Raw genomic sequence first — 10,313 nt, 5'->3', positions numbered from 1 at the left:
TTTTTTTTTTTTTTTAAGTGAATTATTGCAAATACCTTTTCATGAAAAGACTTTTTTTAAAAAAAATACACCTGGTGAGGACTGAAGATGAGCTGAAAGCACTTAAACCGTTTCACAAGTTCTAAACGTCTATACTTGTTTTCAAACATTTAATTAGTCCTTGTTTCATAAGTTCTGAATAATTTTTGTTGGCACTCCGTCGCTTACGACGTCGAGGGTTCCAGTTGATTCAATCAACGGAACAGCCTGCTCGTGAAATTAACGTGCAAGTGGCTGAGCACTCCACAGACACGTGTACCCTTAACGTAGTTCTCGGGGATATTCAGCGTGACACAATGTGACAAGGCTGAACCTTTGAATTACAGGCACAATAGAAACAGGAAGTAAGAGTGAGAGAAAGTTGTGGTGGAAGAATACAGCAGGGTTCGCCACCATCCCCTGCCAGAGCCTCGTGGAGCTTTAGGTGTTTTTGCTCAATAAACACTCACAACGCCTGGTCTGGGAATCGAAACTGCGAGTCCGCTGCCCTAACCACTGCACCATTGCGCCTCCACTCTGAATAATATAAAGCTTCCTTTTCATAAATCCCAAATTACTGTGGTAGTTGGAAAATACTTGGGAATATGTATCAAATATGATGCATGGACACCAGAGAACAGATCTTGTATAGCACATAGGATACACAAGACAAGCAATGGGTTAATAAGTACGTTATGACATTTCGGTAAATTTTAACGGGGTTATCATTCCGTCCTTTTTTATTTTTATAAGACGGTAGTATGTGATTCGGGGTATATTTTACTTCTATTCATAGCAGGTTTAATAATTGCGTAGCGGCTTCTTTCTTGGCTCGTTTGAAGGTTACGTTAAGGATACTACAAGTGTCTGCGGAATTCTCAGCCAATAACACTATTTATTCAACGAGTAACTTATTCTGGCGATTGAATAACTGAATATTACTCGTTGTATCCATTTACTTTTAAATAAAAATAATGCAACATATAAAACGATTACATGTGATGTTACGAATTCAACAGTCAAGTTTGCGCCCCAAAAATATTTCAAGAATTATAAAAGAAAATTATTCCTGTAAACTTGAATCTGAATTTTCAGATCATACCATTCTTCTTTTGGCAAGATCTTAAATAAAAATAAAGTAGGTTATATTTGATGAGTGAGAGAGAAGAAACAGTCGCAAGTGCCCTTCAGGTTTTCCTGTTCAGAAATGTCCTCTAAATAACATTTTAATTAATGGAATATAAATAATAAATCTGCATTGCAAAAGATATGGAAACGTAAGAATAATATAGAAGGGAGCCGATATACATATGTGTTTAACTTTGATGTAAATTGTGGTAATTTTATAAGCATTTTAAACGTACCTTGAAGTTATTTGTCTTCGACTAAGGGAACAGCGACCTGGAGACTTTGCTACGATGTCTGCTGTACGAAACTAAGAAATGATTATATTTATAAAAAGAAGTTATTATTGTTATTTATCATATTTTAAATTTAGTATTAATAACAATCTAATATTAATAGCAATCTAAAAACATTAATTTTTACATATATTTGTTTAAATAAATTTAATGAGTTGATAAAAAAAAATAGCAAAAATTCGAAAGTATTAATTGTGTTGTAACTCAACACGTGAATATATTCATAAAAATTGTTATTTTGTTATAATTGCATTTTAGAAGTTTGTTAATAACTGTCTGAAAATATCAATGTTTAAATATAAACTTAATTATTTAATTAGATAATAGCTAAAATTCGAAAATATTGTGTACTAACTCAGCACGTGAATTAGAACCGGAAGCACGAAAGCAGCAATTTACTCCACATGTTCAGTCGAACCAAACTGATATAAGATGTATGGACAGGTATTGTGATGGTTTTAATTGTTTATTTTAATTATAAATGGTTATTTGGAGTAATAATCATATTTTTAAAGACTCTACTGTTTATGAAGTATTGTAAGATTATTTTTTGATAATTTGATATGAAAAAAATAGTTTTAAAATGTCACGTGTTGCAATGGTTTATGCGTCGTTAAGTATAGAGACAATTAAATCGGTTTCAGGAATTCAAAAAGGAAATTGTCAGCGTGCTAATTCATTATAAACTACCATCAGCTGTTCACTTGATGGATGGATGGTTGATAACAGTTTAAAAATATAGCAAAATACAATCAATAAATAGGCCGTCGTAATACTGTAAATGAATGGAAGATTCATTCAATATCTGATTGAACTAAGTTATAAGTGGTGAGAATGTCGTTGTTCAAATTGATGGATCTCTGTTTCTAAAATGCAAACATGATGTTGTTATGGAGCATTCGATTGGCAAAGTAGTTGGACACGCAATCGGAAAGGAAAGGACCTTTTTGCCTTTCGTAGGGCCACCTAAATTGGTGAGATAAATGCCGTGGTACTTGTAAACATTAACCAATGCCGTTAATGTTCCTCTTGAACATCTAAAACAAAACTTCCACAAAGTAGGGCTTCAAGAAGCCGGCGTTCATTGCGGTGAGTGCAGGGGGAGTTTCGACATGGAGTTGATGTGGGGGAAAACGAGTTAATCAGGAAAACCTGGGTAGAGATTGTATGAACCAAGCCGTGGATCAAAGGCTATTATAGCAGCGGTAGGAAAGGCAAAGAGAGGAGACTGCGCCTCTGGGCCAGAAATAGGAGTGTGTCTCTGGATTTGTTTTTGGGTGTGGTCTAGGATGTCTGTCTGTGAAGCAGGAGCTGTAACCTAGATGTGAGAGCAATATTTCGTTATGGACCTCACCTGAGCTTTGTAGAGAAACAATAATTGCTGGCAGATGAAGCGTCTTTTGGCCCTTAAGAGAGGGCTAGTCAGGTTACTAATTGAGTGTGTGTGTGAGAGTATGTAAGGAAGTTCATTTGGGTGACAGAACCGAAAGACCTTCACAAAGCATCAGCAGTGAGTTCAGGAGACACCCAAACAGAGACAGAAGAGATTTGATGATCTGCGAAAATGAGCATCTGCTGCAGAGACTCAGGAGTCACCTGAGCATAGAATACATCAATTGATAAGTGCACAAGAGCCTCTGTCACACAGACTCAGGAGATAATGATGTCCTTTTCAATTCAATTTCCAGTGAGTCTTAGTTTTGCTGTAACCATCAACAAATCGCAAGGACAAATGCTTTTGGTTACCAGTTTATGAGGGGGTGCTGAAAAGTTCCTGGCTTTGGGTAAAAGAAAATACAGGAGGATCAGTTAATTATGATTTTATTGAACATATTCCCCTCTCAGATTCACACAGTTATTGCAGCAGTCCTTCAGTTTTTCTAAGCCCTATAAAAGAACGCAGAAGGTTGGACCTCCAACCAGGCCTTTCACAATACCCTTAAAGCCAGGAACTTTTCAGCATCCTCTCATACACCTTGAAGAGTCCTGCTTCACCAATGGTCACCTCTATGTTAGACAAGAAATCTTTACATCTGTGCGCCCAAATGGAAAAACAAAGCAACTTCATTTATTGAGACATTATAAATTACCCCAAATAATACAGAAACCCATCCTGATCCAGAGGCTTATCCATTGTGGAAGACATGGTCCGACATGGAATCATCAGTAATATTAATATGCCAACTTGTTCTTTTTGTACGGTCATACCTGTGGTGTGTGTCACACTTACTTCAAAGGATGAAGTGAGTGATAAAGCGAGAGAGGGAGAGGGAAAGAGACAGTGAGTGATGACAGCATTTGTTTGTGTTTTTAACTGTTACAGAGAGGAAGTGAGAGAGAAAGGGACAGTGAGTGGTGACGGCATTCATTTTGTGTTTTTAAATGTTTATAACACTGCAAGAAAAGTAGATACATAGATCAAAAGAAAAGTTGATACATAGATACATAAACACATTGTTAAATAACAAAACAATTGTAGTGATTAATAAAAATTCTCATATCTGGGAGCTGTCAGTGTCCATATTATCAAACCACAAACTTAAATTCATTCAGCTGCAATCTCAGAGGAAATCTATTTTAGTTTTTCAGGGTAGATTAGATTTCCATATCTTATCCAAACTGTGTTACTAATCCTGGTTTCCATATTCACTCTTGAATTTGGAGATTTGACTTCTAAAATATTTGTAATTATCTACTTTCTTGAAGTATATTTATATATTTTCTTTCATCTAGTTATTGACAGAAGGTCTGTTGACATATGGCTATGTTACCAAAGCAGAGAATGTGAACTTGGAAGTAGCATTGCCAAAAGGTTTAACAGGAATTGTAAATGCTACGAACATATCTCCAACCTACACAAGTTATCTGAAATCTCTTGTCGAAAATGGCAAAAAAAATCTTTCCCAACTGGTAAGATTTGCTTATATTTTACTTCTACAGATTGTTTTTGTTTTGTATTCTTGTCTTTTTAGTTTTCCTCCTTTAATCCGTCACTACCCTCCACTTTGTTTCTTTTGGTACCTGTGGTTGTTATTCTTTGCTTCTCTCAGTCTTTTTTATCTCTCTTTGTAAGTGTTTCCATTACTTCTTTTTGTTTCTTCAGATAAATGATACCAATTTTAAGAAATGGCAGTCTTTTTCTTTTGGGGGATGGTCATAGTTTTTTGCCAATTAACCACAAGCACTATATATTCGTTCTTCAGATCAGCTTTATTATTATTCTTACCAGCTGGTCCCGTGCCATCAAAAATGGCAGTTAATTGTAGTATTTTACATATAAATACGGATGATAAATCAAATACACTTGTCAATGTTCACACGCATTCACATGCTTCCCTTGTACACACACACATACAAACATATACTTACACAGAGTTAAAACGCTGTTTGATTTTTCTTTTCAGCGTTGGATGTTCACCATCCTTCACCCCTTCCTTCCTTATTCATCTATCACCCCTTTCTTTCTCATTCATATGTTGTGACAGAGAAAAACACAAGAGTATTATTATAGTAGATTTTAGTGTCCTTTGCCTGAAATCTTTCATCACACATCCCTGTGACCTCTTCATTAACTCTCCATCCCTAGTATCTCCTCCTGTTCTGTTTAGTCCATTCTGTCTTTCTGTAGTGCATGTTCTTATCTGCACAAGCATTTGCAACTGTGTTCGTGTGTCCATGTGTATATGCATGTCTATGTGCTTACTATGTGCGTTTGCTTACCACATTGTGTTTGCTTACTACGCAGTCTGTTCCTGTGTCTTTAGGTTTTTTTATTCATTTATTTTTCATTGTCTTTAGTATGTGTATTTTTATTTAATTTTTTTTTATATTCATTTATTTACTGATTTATTCATTTTTCATTCCATCTTTAGTTTATGTATTTTTTAATTATTTTTTTTTTTTTGTATCGACAGGCTGATCACACACTCTCCAACCTATTTCCAAAAGGTTCTTTCATCGTTTGTAAGGTTATATCCACTAAAAACGGCACATTTGACTTGTCTTTATCTCCCGAGGATATCAACTGCTATATAGAACAAGTTCAGATTAAAAATAATATGGTGAGTATCATTTTTTTTCCTTAATTTCTCTCATTTCAGAGAAAGTTATCTTTATATTGTAACTATTTCCTTCATATTATTCAGAATTGGTATGACATTGTGGTTAGTCTTAGTGTTGAGTTGTGCTGGTATCCAAGTCAACAGAACAGTAGACAAGTAACATCATCATCATCATCATCCTTTAGCAATCAGATTTCTCTGTCAGATCTAATGTTTATTTATCCATATTGTTTTTAAGTCATCATGTATTATCACCTGGCTTTGAGATTTCAATGATGTGATTGTTTATTTTTAGAATGATATTGTACGATAGGTGTGAGGGGCTGGATCTGGCCAGCTTGAACAAAAAGCTGGTTGAATATTTGGGCTGGATATGGCCGGTTTAAATGCTAAAGGATTTATGTTCACTCTTCCGTGCTTGCATGAATCAGGTGAATTTTATCAAGGGAGATTTCCCAAGGTCAGGTGTGTTTTTGTAGAATATTGGAAATGAATGCCATTCATTTACAATCACAGAGGTATCTGGTGCCTTGCTGTACTCAGGAAGACCCACCCACCACGACAGAATTGTTATCCTAAACCACCTTGGTTTATGCCCCCCACCCAGCTGAAGGGGTTTTTGTCTTGTAAGTTACTCAGTGACCCTGTTGGTGCTGGTACCATGTAAAAGGCACCTGTGCCAGTGCCATGTAACATGCACCTGTGCTGGTGCCACATAAAAGGCACTGTGCCAGTGCCATGTAAAAAGCACTTGCTGGTGTCACCCACGTTGGTGCCACATAAAAAGCACCTATGTTGGTGCCACATATGTACCCTGTGTCAGTGCCACTTAAAGAGCACCTGGCACACTTTGTAAAGTGGTTGGCGTTAAGAAGAGCATCCAGCTGTAGAAATCAAGCCGAAACAGACTGAAACCCGATGCAGCTCTAACCAAACCGTCCAACCCATGCTAGCATGGAAAATGGACCTTAAATGATGGTGATAATGAGCTTCTTTCAGTTTCTTATTTCTGTATTGCCCACAAGGGGCTAAACACAGAGGGGACAAGCAAGGACAGACAAAGGGATTAAGTCGATTACATCGACCCCAGTACGCAACTGGTACTTAATTTATCGATCCTGAAAGGATGAAAGGCAAAGTCGACCTTGGCGGAATTTGAACTCAGAACGTAAAGACAGACGAAATACCACTAAGCATTTCGCCCGGCGTGCTAACATTTCTGCCAGCTCGTCACCTTCTTTCAGTTTCTGTCTACCAAATTTCTTACAATGCTTTGGTCGGCCTGGGTCTATAGTAGAAGGCACTCACCCAAAGTGTGCCATACACTGGGATTGACCCCAAAACCATGTGGCTAAGAAGCAAACGTCTTAACCTCACAGCTATGCCTGTGGAAACTCATATCTTGTTACAGTCCCACCCATGCTAGTATGGAAGGTGGACGTTAAATGATGGTGATGATGATGATTACCAACTGTACTGCATTTGTGGTAAAGTACCCCAGAGTTGGAATAGTTCAGAGCTGTAATAGTAAGCGTTGCATTAGCTTACAGCACCGTATTCAACACTTAGTTGTTGATTTATGGTGAGAGGAAATGAACTCGGCACAATTGAATAAGATCATAATTGACTGACCCTCCTATCTTTTCTTTTACCCAAAGCCAGGAACTTTTCAGCAACCCCTCGTATACATATACACACAGATACACAAATACATATATACGAGGGTGTACTGAAAAGTTCCTGGCTTTAAGGGTGTCACGAAAGGCCTGGCTGGAGGCCCAACCTTCCGAGTTCTTTTACGGGGCTTAGAAAAACTGAAAGATCATTGCAATAAGTGTGTGAATCTGAGAGGGGATTATTTTGGATAAAATCATAATTAACTGATTCTCCTGTATTTTCTTTTACCCAAAGCCAGGAACTTTTCAGCGCTCCCTCATATATTTTCATCATTCGATGTGTGCATCGCAGCACAGCCTTTAAAGTTACTGACATTGCTGTTATTCATGCTAAAAGCTCTACTGTCATAGTATACCGGTCTACCCAGGCAGTGTTTCCACGGTTTCTTGTGTTCAGTTCAATCAAGGAAGTGAACAAATGGCTATGTAGAGCAATAACTTACTCAGAAACAGAAAATCAGTGGATCTGAGCTAAGGACACATCATCATCTATTTTCCATGCTTGCATGGGTTGGACAGTTTGATGGGAGCTGCCTGGGTTCCATGTCTGTTTTCTGTTAATCTCGATGGCTGGATGCCTTTCCTAATGTTAAGGAGGCCCTTCCTAACACATTCACATAAACAGTATAAAATTTGTCACTGGTTTTTGTCTTTTAGATCCTTGTAGGAAGTGTTAAAAGTATTGAAGACCATGGGTATATAATTGATATTGGTCTCAAAGATGTCTATGCATTCCTCAGTAAGGAAAACGCAAGCAAGTATAACGATGGTAAGAGAAACTTTGTGTTTTGCCTTTCTTATTCTCTGTTTGTGACCACTTTAGTTATATTGCATAAGTCTTAACCCTTTAGCATCCAGACTACTTTGTCAAATGTAATGTTTATCTATTCACATCATTTTGAATTAATCATGCATTATCTCATAGCTTCGAAATTTCAATGATGTGATTATATATTTTTTGAATGATATTGTAGGGTAAGTGTAAGAGGCCAGTTCTGGCTAGTTTAAATATAAAACAGATAGAATATTTGGGCCAGATATGGCCATTTAAATGCTGAAGGGTTACAGTTCTGTACTGCAAATAGCTGCAACTGCCACCGAGTCTGAACTACATGCAACAGTAATTTAAATTTTTGTTTAGGGGTTGAAAAACAAAATTTAGTCTCATCTTAAAAAGGACTTCCTGTTTATACCACAATGTTTGTATTAGCTTTTTATTCAGGCTTTTCTTCAATTTTCAAGCATCACAGTGGGATATCTCAAGTGGTGGGTTAAAATTCAGTGATATTATTCCTTTCTACTCTAGGCACAAGACCCGAAATTTGGGGTGAGGGAGCCAGTCGATTAGATTGACCCTAGTATGCAACTGGTACTTAATTTATCGACCCCAAAAGAATGAAAGGTAAAGCCGACCTCAGCGGAATTTGAACTCAGAACATAAAGACCAACAAAATATCACTAGGCATTTCGCCCGGCGTGCTAACGTTTCTGCCAGCTCGCCACTTTAATTCAATGATATTATTAATGGGTTAATTAGTTAGAGACTTGGAGAAGATAATCAGGGAACTATTTCTGTGTCATCTTGAATGCATCATTGATTCAAGTGTTTCTAGCTGGGATTTATTTCTGGATTCAAAACTGATTCTGAGAGAAGTGACATAATCTCATAACTGATCACTACATTGATGTTTTCCTTAGTGATGCTGGCTCTGTAAAGCTTTTGAATTTAGAAGCAAAGCTCATTGAGCATTCACCTACAAAATATGTTCATCAACAGGGCAACATGGCATTCGTTACATCAAACGAGGAGACGAAGACATATTTTGCAATGCTTTTTCTGATGAGATCTGTGCAGCTTCTAAGTTAAAAAAAAAACTATGGAAGCACAAATTCAGCTCTGAAACATGAAATGAATGCCCAGGAATCAATATCTTGTAAATACCTCTATTCAAATTACCTGGGCAGGTGACAATGACATGACAGGTAACAATCAACAAAAAGTAAAAATCTCATAGCGTACACTTCCAATCGTTACACCTGATCACCAAGTTTCATCCAAATTCATGCATTGTTATATTTTTGTGATATTTAATCCTGGAATAACTGACTCAACCAATTATTGTTTACCTTTTTTATATCTATGTCCCCTTTTCTGATTTTTCTACAGGGAAACAAATCAAAATGGGTCAGCAGCTACAATGTTTAGTTGTCGATGTTACACGCATAAAAAGGAATGTGATACGATCTGTGACTCTCTCGGCTGATCCTTTTAAAATTGCAACTCAAATGGTACGTAATTAACCCCTATTTGATGCATACACACACTCACAGACTGAAAGAGCAATGGTGAGAGAAATGTGTGGTGTGAGGCTGTTTGATAAGAGGAGGACTGAGGACTTGATGGGGATGCTGGGGTCAGAGGAATCAGTGGAACGGCTGGCAAGGGCGAATGGAGTGTGGTGGTATGGGCATGTGTTGAGGAGGGATGAGGAGCATGTTCTGAAGAGGATGCTAGAGTTTGAGGTGAATGGACCGAGAAAGCAAGGTAGACTGAGGAAAGTGTGGAGGGGACAGGTGGAAGAGGAGATTGGGAGGGTTGGCTTGAGAAGGGAGGACACCCAGAACCAGGTGAGATGGCAGTTGCTATGGCATTGTGGTAGATCCAGCGATCCCTGTTAATGGGGACAAAACCTGAATTTAAAATGATGGATGGATGGATATATCATCATCATTTAATGTCTATTTTCCATGCTGGCATGGGTTGGATGGTTTGATAGGAACTGGCTAGGGTGGGAGCCATGTCAGGCTCCAATGTCTATTTTGGCATGGTTTCTACAGCTGGATGCCCTCCCTAATGCCAACCCCTTTACATTGTGTACTGGGGGCTTTTTACATGGCACTGTCACTGACACGGTCACCAAGTACCTTGCATGACATATGTATATATATAAACCATTATTCAATTGATTTTCATATTCTGGTTTTCATACCCTTGTTGGTAAACTGACTGAATAATATGCACAGAAGTAGAATTTCCTATTCTCTCCATGAATGCAATTCGTTGATTTGCAGTTGGATGCTTTTTCCTTCTGCTCACCATTTAACTTAAGACTAGACTAACCCCTCAGACGTAGGAA

General features: G+C 37.6%; 2 protein-coding genes and 1 long non-coding RNA gene across 4 annotated transcripts in view; 2 read left to right on the top strand and 1 right to left on the bottom strand.

The window, feature by feature from the left end:
* LOC106872097 (uncharacterized) overlaps window positions 1–1,491 on the bottom strand; it is a 5,712-nt gene extending 4,221 nt beyond the window's left edge. Inside the window, exon 1 of the long non-coding RNA XR_001409738.2 lies at window positions 1,383–1,491. This is a non-coding gene — a long non-coding RNA (uncharacterized LOC106872097). The remainder of the gene's footprint in view (window positions 1–1,382) is intronic.
* LOC128250528 (uncharacterized) overlaps window positions 1–1,878 on the top strand; it is an 11,297-nt gene extending 9,419 nt beyond the window's left edge. Inside the window, exon 3 of the mRNA XM_052975763.1 lies at window positions 1,760–1,878. Within this exon, the coding sequence (XP_052831723.1) occupies window positions 1,760–1,763 (4 nt within the window). The 3' untranslated portion in view covers window positions 1,764–1,878. The remainder of the gene's footprint in view (window positions 1–1,759) is intronic.
* The window catches only part of LOC106872096 (protein RRP5 homolog), a 30,152-nt gene continuing 21,620 nt past the window's right edge, over window positions 1,782–10,313 (top strand). The window contains exons 1-5 of one of the 2 annotated variants that reach the window (XM_052975761.1): window positions 1,782–1,883; window positions 4,173–4,349; window positions 5,354–5,500; window positions 7,834–7,945; window positions 9,344–9,465. In XM_052975761.1, coding sequence (XP_052831721.1) covers window positions 1,872–1,883; window positions 4,173–4,349; window positions 5,354–5,500; window positions 7,834–7,945; window positions 9,344–9,465 — 570 coding nt within the window. In that variant the 5' untranslated portion in view covers window positions 1,782–1,871. Of the gene's footprint in view, window positions 1,884–2,738; window positions 3,127–4,172; window positions 4,350–5,353; window positions 5,501–7,833; window positions 7,946–9,343; window positions 9,466–10,313 lie in introns of those variants that run through there. The other variant, XM_052975760.1, reaches the window with a different exon arrangement.

The sequence above is a fragment of the Octopus bimaculoides genome, chromosome 22 (assembly GCF_001194135.2).
Source record: "Octopus bimaculoides isolate UCB-OBI-ISO-001 chromosome 22, ASM119413v2, whole genome shotgun sequence".
Lineage (NCBI taxonomy): Eukaryota > Metazoa > Mollusca > Cephalopoda > Octopoda > Octopodidae > Octopus > Octopus bimaculoides.
Note: the sequence above shows the minus strand (reverse complement) of the source record. Positions and strands in the feature narration are given on the sequence as shown.